Source organism: Gouania willdenowi, chromosome 4, assembly GCF_900634775.1.
Source record: "Gouania willdenowi chromosome 4, fGouWil2.1, whole genome shotgun sequence".
In the NCBI taxonomy this organism is placed as follows: Eukaryota; Metazoa; Chordata; class Actinopteri; order Blenniiformes; family Gobiesocidae; genus Gouania; species Gouania willdenowi.
Window position 1 is genome coordinate 6,830,028 of NC_041047.1, and position 15,404 is coordinate 6,845,431.

The 15,404-nt window shown below is 38.4% G+C and overlaps 2 protein-coding genes across 3 annotated transcripts in view; both read right to left on the bottom strand.

Annotated features, from left to right (window-relative positions):
- fam102bb (family with sequence similarity 102 member Bb) overlaps nucleotides 1-10,756 on the bottom strand; it is a 29,963-nt gene extending 19,207 nt beyond the window's left edge. The window contains exons 1-2 of one of the 2 annotated variants that reach the window (XM_028443758.1): nucleotides 10,741-10,756; nucleotides 6,269-6,541 (exon numbers count right to left, since the gene is read on the bottom strand). In XM_028443758.1, coding sequence (XP_028299559.1) covers nucleotides 6,269-6,414 — 146 coding nt within the window. In that variant the 5' untranslated portion in view covers nucleotides 6,415-6,541; nucleotides 10,741-10,756. Of the gene's footprint in view, nucleotides 1-6,268; nucleotides 6,559-10,740 lie in introns of those variants that run through there. The other variant, XM_028443759.1, reaches the window with a different exon arrangement.
- A 954-nt stretch (nucleotides 10,757-11,710) lies between these two features.
- fndc7b (fibronectin type III domain containing 7b) overlaps nucleotides 11,711-15,404 on the bottom strand; it is a 70,460-nt gene continuing 66,766 nt past the window's right edge. Inside the window, exons 56-59 of the mRNA XM_028443737.1 lie at nucleotides 14,774-15,061; nucleotides 13,522-13,758; nucleotides 12,340-12,405; nucleotides 11,711-12,252 (exon numbers count right to left, since the gene is read on the bottom strand). Of these exons, the coding sequence (XP_028299538.1) occupies nucleotides 12,341-12,405; nucleotides 13,522-13,758; nucleotides 14,774-15,061 (590 nt within the window). The 3' untranslated portion in view covers nucleotides 11,711-12,252; nucleotide 12,340. The remainder of the gene's footprint in view (nucleotides 12,253-12,339; nucleotides 12,406-13,521; nucleotides 13,759-14,773; nucleotides 15,062-15,404) is intronic.

The window sequence follows — 15,404 nt, forward strand, 5'->3', positions numbered from 1 at the left end:
CATTATGCTTTTCACTGGGATGCGTGCGGTCTTATTGTCAGGACGTATCTGAAGACTGAAAATGCTTTTCACTTTCCAAGCATTTTAATTCAACAATCATGTGAAATGGCTCGACTTTCATAACGTGGTCACTGATAAATATTGATTCCTTAAAGCATGCCTGTCAAGCATCCTGTTTTGGTCTGGAAACTACAGTATTTTACCTCTCTTTCCCACCGTCCCATATTAGTACTTTACCGTAAATATCCCATATTTTAATAATGTAGTAATAATCAAAAGATTATTAAAAAAAAAAAAACAAACATTCCTCTTCCTCTCCAAATTGAACGCTGTCACTAGCCTCGCAAGAACTGACACCTGAAATTGCCTGGGTGGCAGTTCTCGTGAGATCAGTGCAGACGGCGGCAACAAACCCGGAAACAACTCAGAAGAGAGATGATGGATGTCAGAAGACGTTCCGGTGAAAAAAACAAAGAACTTTTGTAAATACCTTGTAAAATAGGACAGAGAGTTTACCTTCCTAAAGAGCAGCAGGATGGGACACAGTTACATGTTCTGTATGATTAGTAACTGAGACTTTAGCGTCTCCCACAATGGAAGGAATGAAGTAAATCACCATGAAAAATCAGCCAATCACAAGCTCCACAAATATACACTGCTTTCAAAAAGTGTTAAAGAATGTAAAGTCTGCAACAAATGTAATAAGTCATTAGTGAATAACAGAGCACCACATGAGTGAGCATGAGAAATTAAAAGAATATATGTAATAAAATAAAATGTAAATGTATAACTTAAAGACAAGCAATGTAAAATTAAATATGCAATGTGTTGACTTGTATATAAAATGTAAGTATATTAAATAAACAAATGTGCTTCATATACACATTTATGTTTTAATTTAGGCTGTATTATAATTTAGGGCTGGGCGACATATCAAGATTGAAGATGTAGCTAGTTTTCTATTTTGGCGATATAGAAAACTACAATATCGCATATATCGAATTTTGTATAAACATACTAGTTTTAGGAGTCGCTGCTTTTACTTCTCAGATGGATCAGTGAGTGTGTCCTAACCCAGACCTTCCCCATAACAAGCCACATTACAGAACTCACTCACACGTGCTGTCCCTTACAGGTAAAAAAGCCAAAAGTAGCACATATTGTGCAGCTGTTTGTTAATAAATGAGCCAATGTAACATTTTGCATCAGCAAATTTAACCCAGAATTGTCGTTCTGGTCAGACTTTAACAGTCCATGATTGAGGTTTTGAAAGGTTTTAGTGGAAGATCCCCTCAAAAATCCTGTATTTATTATTATTATTATAATCAAAATGTAACAAAAGCAGAACATTAGAAGCAATGCTATAAGTTCTAGTGATGTTTGATGGCAGAGTAAACATATGTGCTCACTTATTCCTATTTTTCTCATAAATTTTTACAGTCACTTATTTTCTCCTAAAGCTTTTTTAAACTGGTGAGTGACATCACAAATAGCACATGTGTTGTGCATTGGGATGAAAGCAGAGAAACAATTGCACGTCCTCTCTCCTCTCCATCTGTAAAGAAGATCACGAGTTTGTAGACTCCTGTCGGTCAGAGGATGAGACGATGTGAAAGCCAGCGCGTGCTCGCATGCACAGAATTACGATAGCGCAGATGGCCTCGCCTTTATTGAGGCCTTCTTCTCTCCCACTCATTCCCAACCAACTCCCATCTGTTCGTGCCACACACACACACATACACACACACACTCACGTCAGTTTTGGACATCAAATATTTCTGCATTCACACACGAGGTGGGCTGCAATGACAATAAATAGAAAATGTTATTAGTTTAACTAATGGCCGAGACTTGCACTGATGGCTTAAAAATCAAAACTGAAGGCTAAAAAATAAGTAAATTTAAATGAACAGGCCTGAATTTGGTACGCCACCCCCTCTAACTAAAATAAAAAGCAGCAGTTCTGTGACTAATGTTTCACTAATGCTGATTTCATCTCTCCAGTCAGTCGGAGAAAGAGGGAACTCCCAGCCAGCTGGACACTGTGCCTCGGGAGTTCTGGCTCCAGTTCACGTCCTAAGAATCATAGCACTGACTCCTCAGTGCAGCTACACTCAGTCAGTGTGCGTGTGTGTGTGTACATCCGTTTTTAAAGTCCCAAAGGTGTGTTTTGATGTCACTTATCACATGTTTCAAACCCATGGCCTAGGGGCCAAATCAAGGCCTTTAGAGTAGTGTTTTTCAACCTTTTTTGTGCCAAGAAACATCTTTTCATTGAAGACAATCCCAAGGCACACAACCAATGAAAAATGTTAAAAAATTAAACTTTGTAGCCTATATTAACAAGATAAAGTACCGTAATCAAAGTGTCTTGAATAGGAATAAAATAAACACAAAGGAAAACGATTTTAAGATCTTCCATATTTATTGTCAAACAAAAAGTGCTATTAACAATCTGCAGTTAGTTGTGTTTTTAATAGGAATCAAATGAACAACAAAAAAAATATAATGTGATTTTTCATATTTCTTTTTTCAAATGAAAAATGTGATTTTTCTTATATTCATTATATATATATATATATATATATATATATATATATATATATATATATATATATATATATATATATATATATATATATGTATTTATTTTTTTTTTTTTTAATTATTATTAGAGATGCACAGAAATTAAAATTCCTGGCCAAAACCGAAAAAGAAAAAACCAAGGCCAAAAACCAAAATCAATTATGCAAATCATAAGTCCCATTGCATTTATGGCTCTGAATGTGTACTACCCTCACTAAAATTCAAACAATGCAATTGTATAAACAAACAAACCCTTCACATACAACGTTAGTATTCAAACACTAAAATGGTTTGTAAATGTGTTCCTTTGCGTTCCTTTTGCTTTAGTGAGAGTGTTCATCACTGGGTTGTGTATAGAGCAGCCCTGTGTATGGATACTGTATATAAAATGGGATTATGGGATGGGAATAGTTTATATATGATGCACATATACATGTATATCTACACAGAACTTTGGATTCAACATTATCTTTCTTTTCTTTATTAGTTTGAGAGTTCTTATTTTACAATCCTCTTTCTGACAAATGCTTCAACAGAATAAATCCCCTAATGGTGGATCAGTGAAGCTTATCTATTAAAGCAAGTGTCAATGAAAAGCTCAGTCCTGGTCTGAAAAGGGCCAAAACGATCATATTATTACCTTTTCTGTGACCAAGAGAATTTGTTTGGAGCACAAACTGTAGGAGAACTGATGACGCTCCACACCAAAGGAAAAGCAAAGCTCTAAAAACAACAACCCACCCTTCCTTTAAACTCACGGTTGGGGGAGTCAAAGGGCACGAGAGGAATCCTAGGTGAAGAATTTCCACATGAGACGGCCAGTCAGTTGATAAAAATATGTCTCTTACGAAGCTGCTTACTTGCAAAACTTCTGCAGACAAGTTCAACTATGTCTCAACGTAAAAAACTAGAGCAGATACAGTATATATGGGTGAGGGAAAAAAATAGATTTTAGGATTTATTGCAATTTTTTGGGCGCCGATTTTAAAAATTGATTATGCTTCTCAGAATCGATTTGTCTTTTTAATTTTTTCAATTTCTATATTATAAACCATTAAGCAATTTCTTGCTGGGATTAATAAAGTATTTCTGATTCTAATTCTGAGGGTTAGCGACGTTAGCCACACTGCTAGAACCTCAGCTAGCAGTTTAACTGGTAAAAAAGTGAACCATGGAAATGTGACATGTCCCAAATTTTTTTTTTTTTTTTTTGAAGCCTTTGATTACAGACAACTAATAAATCTCCCTCACGTTTTGCATGAAATAAAATCCCGCACAGCCGTGTGATTGGAGGTGCTTCTGCCATGACTTGTCACCAGGTAAAATGAGCCTCATCAAGACACGTAGCGAGAGAATTTAAATGGGATAAGTGGACATATTTGTCCATTTTTCTGAACATTCAAGCACCGTTTTTTTCCCAGTGAAAAATAAGAGTAACTAAACCCCTGCTTTCTACTGATCTGCCACTAGGAGGGAAATTTTAAAAATGTCTTGATTGTGGGCGTAGCAGTAAGACACGCCCACTCAGGGCGTGTCTCTGCACAGTGAGTTCACAGCTGAACTGTGTCACTACTATCACATGCACGCAAAATCACGACGTGAAGCTCCTACACACAGTGACGTCAAGGAGTATGGGAAAGGAACAATAACAAAAAACCAGGATAAAAGACAAAGAAACAGATATAAAGCAGAATTAACGTTGTGTTTATTTATTACAGTAAAATAAAGACTCCATCAAACCAAACACTAATCATTTAACCAAAAAAGAAAGGCTTACAGCAAACCTTCAAGGATTCAGTTAAATCAATAAATCCCACATCCCAACCTACGCCAACAAATAACTATCAACTAAAGTTCCACAAACTAACAACCTCCTCTCACAGGAGTATCACGAGCACACAAGCTCAATCAGGAGGACCAGTCAGACCATGTGTTCACAAGCCACTGCTGACTGACAATCAGCCCTACTATCCCAGGACCTCTCGCACATAGCGATAAGATGTACACGTACTTTCACGCACACACAGAGACAGATGGGAATACACACATGATGTCTACATATACACATCAGCTTGATGAACCCTCTGATTAGTGCTGAATCTGCTCTTTATAGAAGCACAGAGTCAAAAACATCACAGCTGCAGAGGGCTGCTTCACATGGAGCAGTGGAGTTCCTCATTGGGGCTGTCAATCAATGCTCATGGAGGGCTGTGATTGGTGGAAACCCTCCTCCATCCTCTTAGCTTTTATAGGAGGGACGGGGCCAACAGTGAAAGTTGGTGACGTGCGATAGTCACGATAATCCGTCTCAGCCAATATTAAAATCCAATTGTAATAGCCGGAGTTAAACCCTGAGAGGGCAGTGACTCTGACATTTTACAACTAAATAAGCATAATTTAAAATACTTTTACTAAAACGTGAAGAGTGGGACTAGGATTAATAAACACCACAACTTAATACCAAAATACTCAGTATTCAGCAGAAAAAAGTGGGTTTGGGGTTCAGTTAAATATCTGCTTCATGTGTGTCCAACTCAAGCAGTGGGGGCCAAATTTGGCCCATTATGTATCCAATCAGGACCTCTGCATGACTTTAGGATTTATTATTAAGTAAAACATCATGTTTATTAATGTTGAAATTAGGGGTGTCACGAGGTGATATTGATAACAGATATCGGTCAGCCAGAAAACGAATATCGGATTTTATCGAACTGCATCTAAAATCTCTGATATACAGTATATTATATTTACTCAATTGTAGAATACTGTAGCTACTATGTTGAAGGTTAAAATGTATATAACCAATTGGTTAATAATAAATGGGTCAGTTTTTCTCATACCTACTATTGCTGACTATTGTTCTCTGTTTGAGTGACATCACTTGATCAAGCCTTTTCTAACACTACAAAATAAGTTAAAAAAACTATGTATGATCGGCCAATATGCAGAGCTGCAATATCGATAACGTATCGGACGTGAAAGAGTTGAATCAGCACATCTCTAGTTGCAGTTGTACATCTTTTTTTTTTTTTTTTTCGATCCAGCCCGTTTGATACCAAACCTAATGGTATGCAACCTAAGAAATCAGTGCATTATTGTGTTTTAGACCAAATGTGCAAACAATGCATAGATACCTGCTTCACGTGTGTTCAACTCAAGGTGTGGGGGCCAAATTATGGCCCATTATGCATCCAATCTGGACCTCGGCCTGACTTTCCACATTGATTATCACAGAGAAAACATTTATTCCCAAGTAAAACATCATGTAATTCAGTTTCAGATGTTCTTGATAGAATGATTTGCTCCTAAGAAAATTATATGTGATCTGAACGTCTTAATTTTGCATTTATGAAAGCATAAACAAAGGAACACATCTCAGAAATGCTTGGATTATTCTGGGTCAGGCCCAGTTTAAATCAAAGTGGGTTAAATGTGGCGCTTTACTACACTGGGTGTGATTGTCAGGCCTAGTAAAAACCACAAGATATTATCAGTTACATTATCTTAGAGGTGTTTTAACAGTTTACCCAAATGAACAGCAGTGACGACTAACATTAGCTTAATACTGGCATCGCTACAGCAGCAGCAGATATTACGCTAAACACTCCGAGTCGTGTGGAGTCGCAAAGGTAAACCGGAGCCGAGTCGAGAATACCGTAACCGATCATTTGAGAGCTCTCACCGTGAAGACTCCTCGGAGAATCCGCCGTCCAGCAGCCGGACTTTACAGAAGAGCACACCGTTGACAAAAGGGACGGAGGACAGCTCGTCCAGCTCGAAATCCACCCTGAACTTAAACTTCTTCTTTTTCATCATCATTAGATCCATACACAGAGTCAGAGCCGGGTTGGGGGTGTCCACATTACAGACCCATTGTGCCGTTGGACACTTGTGTTGTGTTATGGGAGGACGATGAAGGACTGACGGGACGACTCTCCATCGACGCCGGAAATACCTAAAGAAAACACCGAGACTTCCTGTAAGGAGATTTTCAAAATAAAACGCTGCTTTCCAATCGGATTTCAGAATTTTTTTCTTCTTCTTCTTTATTTAACAAGTGATCAATCTGAGTAATAAAAGGAATTGAAAAATATGATCACAAAAGTTAAAGACAGGGAGAATAATAACTACAGAATAAAATGTATTATTAAATATAAGAGTAATAAAAAGAAAAGACAAAAAAATAAATTATTATCCAAATTAAAATACTTATTTTTTTCGACCAATGGTAAGACAAGATAAAATGTCTCTCTGGAGATCCACACTCTGTTGATGTGAGTCTGTGAACGATTAGACATCTCAAACCTAGCACAACACAGGCTCCAGATGTTTGCAGCTGCAGACCATAGACATTATATACGTAGACGCCGCACCGACTGCTGCAGCCCACTAGAGTGGTGCGTCTACAGGGCGGCCATCTTGGAACGGTGGCAATCGCTCCTACAGTGCATTACATCTATAGAGGAATGATGTCCTTACACAACTAAAGTTGTCATAAATCGCTCAATTCTCAAGCATTTATCACGGGGTCGTCAGACATGATAGATGTATAGATAGATGTATAGATGGATAGATAGATAGATAGATAGATAGATAGATAGATAGATAGATAGATAGATAGATAGAACAAAAGGAACCAGAAAACGTTCAGATGTGCTCAGGTTTTTATTGACAACATTGCTAAAGGCTATACATTGCATTTGACAATTATTATTATTGTATAACTACTGTATTATTGTTATTGCTATTCTTATAATTATCATTACATTATAATTTTATTGTATTATTATTATTGTATGAATGAGAGCACATTTCTTTGTATAACACTTTACATAGTAATGCAATGTGCTTTTACATGATTAAAAAATAAATAAAAATGTTAAAAAGTTTATCAATAAGAAAATTCCATCATATGTAAATCAACTCTAATCAGGAAAAAAATGTATGTCTATGAATCAATGCTTCCTATCTGGAAATCTAAAAAAAAAAAAAACAATAATTTATATGAATTATTTATTCTTGTTGTTCAATGGCAGTAGCTACTTTTCCAGAGCATAATTTAAAAGCAAATGATATCTAATATCACTATTATCTCAACAAACTACAGTATAGATCAAATAAAATAATGCTCCATAAACACAAACACAAATGATTAATGTCTATTATTCAAAACCTAAGAGCAACTAATGGTTAAAATCACTGCAACTATCACAAAGCTAATCTCTGGAAAGTAAATTGTGATCTTGAAACATTACGTCATTAATTTACAACACAGTTAAAACATTAACCACATTCTACGACATGATATTCTTACTTACTAATAGCAGGCCACTCAAGTGCTAAACAAACCCACATAAAGATAATTAATATAAGTTCTTAACAGATCCTGGCTGGAAAATATGCATGATGACTAACCATAATAGCATTTAAAATGATCAAGTTGTTGTGGGCTGAGCTGATTCCTTTCTCCCCCAGCAAGTCAGCAACTAGCTATTAGCAAGCAGCAGCACGTTATGTAGCATCTGAACTCCTTAACGCATTCAAAATGGCCTCTTAACAAATCTGTGGGGTGTCAGGACTACCCTTTAACCACAAAACCTACAAAAACATTAGAAACTTACCTTTATATCTTTGTCCCTCCAGCTGTTGGCTTGGACCGACATCCACAGTATTGGCTGTCATCGCTCACAATGCATCATGGGGTGCTGGAGTGTGCCCTTGACTTAAGTACGGGGGGGGGGGTGGGGGCGGATAACGCGTAGCCAAAAACATTGCTGCTGCACAGCTTTTGGAACTTATACGCATGGGAGAATAGAGCCCCTAGTCTTTGCACACTATCAAATTGGGATGCACTACATACTAGTTAGGACGTCAGACTTAGTGTGAGTAGTGTGCGATTTCGAACAATGACATCATGGCCTCTAGTGACGTCATGCGCTCTAGTGATGTCAGCGCCTAGTGCAAGAGTTCTCGCTTGGCTTTGGTCTCATAGTGGCGTCTGAACACACAGAGCATTGGTGGTTTTAACAGTTAGCTCCTACCACTGATAGACCAAGCCTTCAGACTCAGTACAGGCTTAAGGTAAAAACCATTTTCCCCTCATTATTAAGCAGGCCTGGGAAAAATACAAACAAGATGTACAATAGAATAATCGTGCATGTGGCTCGTCCCATACCGATAGATGACTTAAGAATCTCCACTGTGTTGATCATGGGACCTCAGGTGTGCAAACCTCAGGGGATCATACAGGGGTTCAATCCTGAGGGGACCAAACGTGGGTTAAATTCTCAGGGAACCAAACAACAGTTGTGCAAACCTCAGGGAATGAAACAACAGGAGTTCCAGCATGAGGGGCGCATACAGGAGTTCAGTCCTCAGGGGATCAAACAACAGTTTTACAAACCTCAGGGGACCAAAATAAAGAGTAAGTTATATTCACATTAAATTATCTCAATGTAGAACCTTATTGCTTCAGAAATATTAACTTTTTTGTCTCTGTTTTCCAGCGACCTATTACAAGGTGATGGAGAGGGCCCACTTAACACCCCATGAAAAATACCAGGGGCCTATCACATCGAACATGGAATATGGATGGCATGTCACCAAGCAGGTAAGAAATAATTCATAATTTAATTAAGCTATCCACAAATTACCCTCCCATGGTCATTTAAGGTATTTTGTCACAAGCAACTTAATTGAAAACTCACTGAACCACTAACCCTAAATATTTATTTTTCTTCTCTTAGAACACAACAGAAGCATCAGACCAAAGGAAATTCGGAAGGCGGACCACTGAGGTTACCGATCCATCTCGCTATACTTCCACCAAGTAAAAAATCAACACACCAGGATGCCATTTGTGGCACCCACATATTTAGATGAAAGGTGGGACTAAAACAGGAGGAGAGGTGATGGGGAAAAGGCAAGTTTGAAACTGAATTCCCTATTGGAGTAGACAGTTTTAAACTCGGAAAAAAAAACATTGTGGCAACATGTAATTAAGCAAAAACAATCAAAGAACACGAGACATGGCACATAGGTAGGCTGGGGTGGGTGGTTGGCTGTAAGTTAGGTTTTTGTAACCATCTACATGGTAAGGATAAATAGCCTAAAATAATGACTCCTAATCTCTATGGGCCCTATTCTCCAGTCTGGACTGAAGTGCTTTTTTACGCACCTGCAGTTACACGCCTCCTGCGCGTATTGGCTTAACATTGGACATAGTATGGTAATAGTTGGACATTACTGTGGCCAACGATGACAGATGTCTGAGGTCTGTCAGAGTTTCATTTATCAAGCAGCAGCAGCCAAGGTGCAACTTGGGTGTGCACAGCTGTGAGCTCCAAGAAGCAGCACCCGCCGTCTCTTCAGGAAAAGGAGTGGATGGCACGGATCTGGTCCTGTCTAGAATTGTTAAATGTGAACATATTGAACCCCGTGACAGTGTAACAGCCTGACGGTGTCAGTTTGGATAGATTCTTTCTGGAAGTCTCTTTTGCAACATTATGAGTCCGTGTGGCTTAAATTGTAACTGAGTCCAAACTTCTAGTGCAATATAATATTTCACCTTATGGGGGCGCTGCACTTATTCCAGGTTGAGAAGAATGTAAGAGGAAAAGAAATTAAGCAGATGGGAGAACACACGCAAGGCCAGATTTGAATGGGAACGCCCACATTTCAGGGTTGCTCCACTCAGAGTGCATAACTGGGATCAAGACACACAGTGACTGTCTTAAGTACAGGGAGAGAATAACACGCATCCAAAAACGGCGCCGCTGTGCGGCTTATCTGACTTACGCGCATGGAAGAATAGAGCCATAAATAAATAAATAATTAGACGTTAGGGGTTTGTAGGGAAGGGGTGAGGGGTCTGTAGAAATACATTTTGAAGTTGTTATGGGTTTACTCCGTAAGTCTACGGTTTTCACCTGCTAATTCTTGTAACCATCAGAGAAATTACAAAAAAAGTTACTCTAAATAATTAGAGATTAGCAAAGGGGTGAGGAGTCTGTAGTTAATACGTTTTAATGGGTTTACTCCATTGGTTGAAATCAGACACACACCCCGACAAAGTGAACTAGTCAAAGTTCCTCAGTCAGATCCACTCAAAGTTCCCACAAACACGGTTGAAATCGTCCCTCCGTCTCCACTCACCTCGTACAGCGGCATCAACGCATCAATCTCGTGGGAAAAAAAAAAAAAAAAAAGACCCATTAATTGCCTACGTCACGAGTGACATCACGAGTGACGTGGCTGGAGGCAAAAACAGGAAACGCCTCTGGCTGAAGACTGTAGGCTAGTAGTGTAATGTTCCAGCTTTGTTGTGTGTTTGGGTACCAGAACAGGAGGAATATCGTTAGTGGACGTAAATTCAAGTTTTATAGGATTCCAGCGGATACTCGTGCTCAGAAAAAAGAACCCCCCGAAGGGTTAAGCCCCGCCCAACAAAATACGTCACAATGTTTACAAACAATTGAAGGGTCTATACACAGCAACCAAAAAAATAAAATGAGAAAGAACACTCAGTTCTCATCGTTCATGTTAATATCTGACACTCTTAACATTTAACATTACAGAACAAAATGTAATCATACAATTTTATTGATTTATTATTATAAATTGTTAATTATTACTTTTTATTTGAAAAAAGAAATGTGAAAAATCATTATAGATTTTTTTTTTCTTTGTGTTTATTTGATTTCTATTCAAGAGACTGATAAGAATGACTAATATTGTTAATATATGCTACAAAGTTTATTTTTTTTTAAATTTTACCTTTTTTGGTTAGTGGATTATTTTCAATAAAAATATGTACTGGTTAAATTGAATGCACTGTAGCCTCACAGCTCTGCCCTCCTATACATTTTACAGGTATAAAAGATGAATGAATGTCAAGGAAACTTTCTCCATTAGTTTTAAAATAAAATTGAAAAAAGTATTAAGTATTTTTAAGCACTGTGTTTTTCCATGTGTGAAATGCGTTTTTTTGCAAAGAAACATGCATTTATTCAGTGTACAGTTGCACAGCGTAATCAAGAAGAGGTGACGACACAAATTCACAGATTTTTACAACTTTGTGTCAACAGAAGTTTGTTTTACCATTCTGTTCTTTTATTCTGGCAGCGTTAAAAAGGTCCCGTCACAAAAAAATAGAGCAGTCCTATAGTACATTAAAAAGAAAATATACTGCATTATTTTATTAACATTGCCAAATAAATTAAAGATTAGTTTCTTTTCGCTACATCAGCCCACTTTTACAATCATTCAGAGGAATTTAAAAAGGACTCTGGAAGACCAGAGTCCACTCTGATAAATATCATTACAGAGCTGTTCAACAGAGCTAATGCTACGTAGCGTTAAGAAGACAGCAGCTACAAATACCCTACAGCTAAACACGTACTCATAAGCTGTCAGATGTAAAGCTTCTCATCAGGTTTGATCAGAAATCCAGACATTTTCCACGTGCTTCCACTTTAGTGATGAGTGCATCCAGTGTTAATGTCAGCACTGTTGGTTGGATGCACGTTGAGCGTCAGGGTTATTCAAACATCTGCCATGATTCAGCAGGTTGGGGGGTCTACTCTGCAGGGGTGAAGCCTTTCTGCTCCTACTTGAGCTCCTGGTCATGTGACAGCAACTCAGGCAGAACTTTGGACACCTTAGGTTCTGTCAGACAGAAAGAGACAAGTGTGGAACAGAGGAATGATTGAATCCATCATAAAACGTTGAGTTCGGGCTTAACACTGTGCTTACCTCACTCTAAACGGGTGTGGGACGAAATCTCCCACAGATCTCTTCTTCTACGTTTTGCTACTGGACCTAAAGTGGATTTTAAAAAGTCTGTTAACAAGTGTATCAAAGTCCTAGGCTGTGTTCAAAATGTCATATTAACGCACTACTCATACTAAGTCTGACGTCAAAAAGATTATGTAGTGTGTTCACATTAGATAGTATGAAAAGATTGAGTATGCGAGAAATATTCGGATGTATACAATATCAGTACATTTTTTAAATATGCACAGTGGGCACACTAGTCATACTCAATCGCCCCATGATGCATTGCAAGCAGAATGTAAAATCGTCCTGGTAACACTGCCAATCGAAGCTTAGGTGAGCAGCTTTTTACGAGCTGAAACACCCACGAACTGCATGAAAACAGGAGCGGGACCAGAAAACTGTTGCTAGAAATCACATGGGATACCAGCTGAAATAAACCCTAAACCACATGTGTCAAACTCAAGGCCCGGGAGCAAAATCTGGCCCTTCAGAGCATCCGATTTGGCCCACATCAAACATTGTGCAAATTCCCAAATAATCCAGTTGTAAGTTGTTGAAAGAACTGCATTTTTTTTTTCCAAATTATTCCATAATATCTCTCCAAATTAAATACAAATTGGTAAAAAAAAAAATCAAAAATCAAAGGACATTTAAGTATCTGTCAGTTATTGCTTTGATATTGTTGATGCCTTCCATACTTTGTCTTATTTATAACTGGAAGTGCAAACTTGGGCACATTAATGTTAAAATTGTTGGTTTTCCAGCCTAAAATCTAAGGCCCACTTGTGAACTAAAACCAACTGTGAACCCTTTAACTAAAATGAGTTTGACACCCCTGCCCTAAACAATCCTATCCTGGGGAGGGAAAAGTGCTGCAGCAGATTTCTGGTTCTGTCCGTTTCAACTGCATCTGCTCTGTGTGCGCCGCGGCGTGCTTCATCTTAAAACTGAGGCTATTCATACAGAGAAAGATGTCATTTGCTTGTTTTTGGTTGGATCAAAGTGATTATAATCTGGAAATTGTTCAGAAACATTTCTTGGTTCTGGCAGAGTAAAAAAAACTAGGGTTGTTTGTATCCTTCCACACCGTGCCGAACAGGAAACAGCAGAGAGGCTATGAAGTGGGCAAACTGGACCAGAGTTGGTTCAGTGTCTGACCTGTAACATTCTGACTGGGGCTGCTCTCTCCCACAGCGTTGCTGGCTGTCACTTGGGCCGTGCTGGGGTCAGAGTTGCTGAGCTGACAGGACAGTGAGGTGGTGGTGCAGAGCGTCACACGGCTTCCCTCAGACACGCTGTAAGCCGTGTAGCTGGTGGCAAACACCGATGAGTCCCAGGAGAGCACAGCGTTCTGAGAGTTACCAGTGTACTGCACGTTCTGTGGAGGGCAAGGGACTAGGAAACAAGTGAAGGGAATGTTAATATCAATATGGTTATTGAGGGTATAAACAAGATGTTTAGCTAATGCTAATGCTAAAGTTAGAATTCAGTTTTTAAAAAGATTGAAATTTGATTTCAACATGACAGATGAAGGTAACTGATGTTTTAAACCTAATATCCAGGGGTGGACTGGCCATCTGGGATACCGGGCATCATCGCGATGGGCCGTCGACCCGAAATGGGCTACGTTTTTTTTATGATTATTTTGACAAAACCCATCAGACAAATCAGCAGAAGCCGATGGTGATAAAGTCCGTGCCAGTCGATGTGTTTAGTAAAGTGACAAAATATTAGTAACAGGTGGCATAAAATGGTCCTAAAGTGGCAAAAACGTGGCAAGAAAAGAGTGATGAGTGATGAAAATGGGCCAAAAGCAGTCAAGAGTGGCAAAAAAAAAGGGAAAAGAAGAGGAAACAGGTGGTATATAATTGCAAAAAGTAGCTTAAATGAGCAAAAAGTGGCAAACAATAGTGAAAAAATGTGGAACAAAAAGAGGCATAATGTAAGGAAAAAAAGGAAACAGTATTAATTGGAAAGAAAAGGTATTTATTCTGCAAAAAGTAGCTTATGTGGATCAAAAGTGGCAAAAAAAAATAATTAAAGAACTGTCAAAAACGGACAAAAATAAGAAAAAGGGCTAATTAATGCCAAAAGGAAGCTAAAAACAAAAAAAGTCAAAAATGTTGAAAAGGGGCAAAAATAAGACAAATTAAGTTGCAAAATGGCCAAAGAAAAAGAAAAAAAGGGGGTTAAAATCGCCCCACTTTTAAGGTTTTGTATGAAAATAATAATTAAAATTAAGACATTACAAGCATTATTGACTTAATAACAACTTTATCATGTATTTAGTAAATATTTGCAAATCTAATTTTGGTAGCCTCAGAGCAGACAAAGCCAGGGCTGTATTTTTGTCCCAGTCCACCCCTGCTATTAAATAACTGCTCTGTATATTTAGTGATCAAAGGTTCACCTGTGACTCCAGTGATTTGATTGGACGGCTGGCTGACGCCGGCTGAGTTTCTGGACATGACGGTCACGTTGTACGCGGTGCTACAGGGCAGCGGGACCTCAAAGTACGGTCTGGGGAGCCAATAGGACGACATCGCCATTTGCCTTTGTGCGTCGTTCTGGATACGACCCGTCACCAACATCAGGTAATCCACATCGGAGCAGTTGACTTGGTCCCATGACACCATGGCCCAGTATGTTTTGGAAATCTCCTGCATACGGACCATCACATTGGCTGGAGGACATGGAGCTGAGGAGGACACGGGGGAACAGAGAGGCAGAAACTTACTTAGGACAACTTTGGAGTTTGAAACGATCCCTTAGGTGAAATGATCACATGTAATTAGAAATATTTTATTGCAGAGTCATGTTTGTGTGAGCAATGTATGGGGGTGTCAAATGTAAAAACTTTGTCACTGTTTCATAGCAGACATATTTTGAACATTTAACTCACTTTCCTCACATTTAGCTCATTTTTCTTTCATTTGAGAGAATTCATGTAAAACGACATGTTCTATTTCATTGTTAAATGTGTAAACATGAAATCTAAATGTAAATATAAAAGTTAAATATAAATGTTAAATATAAATGTT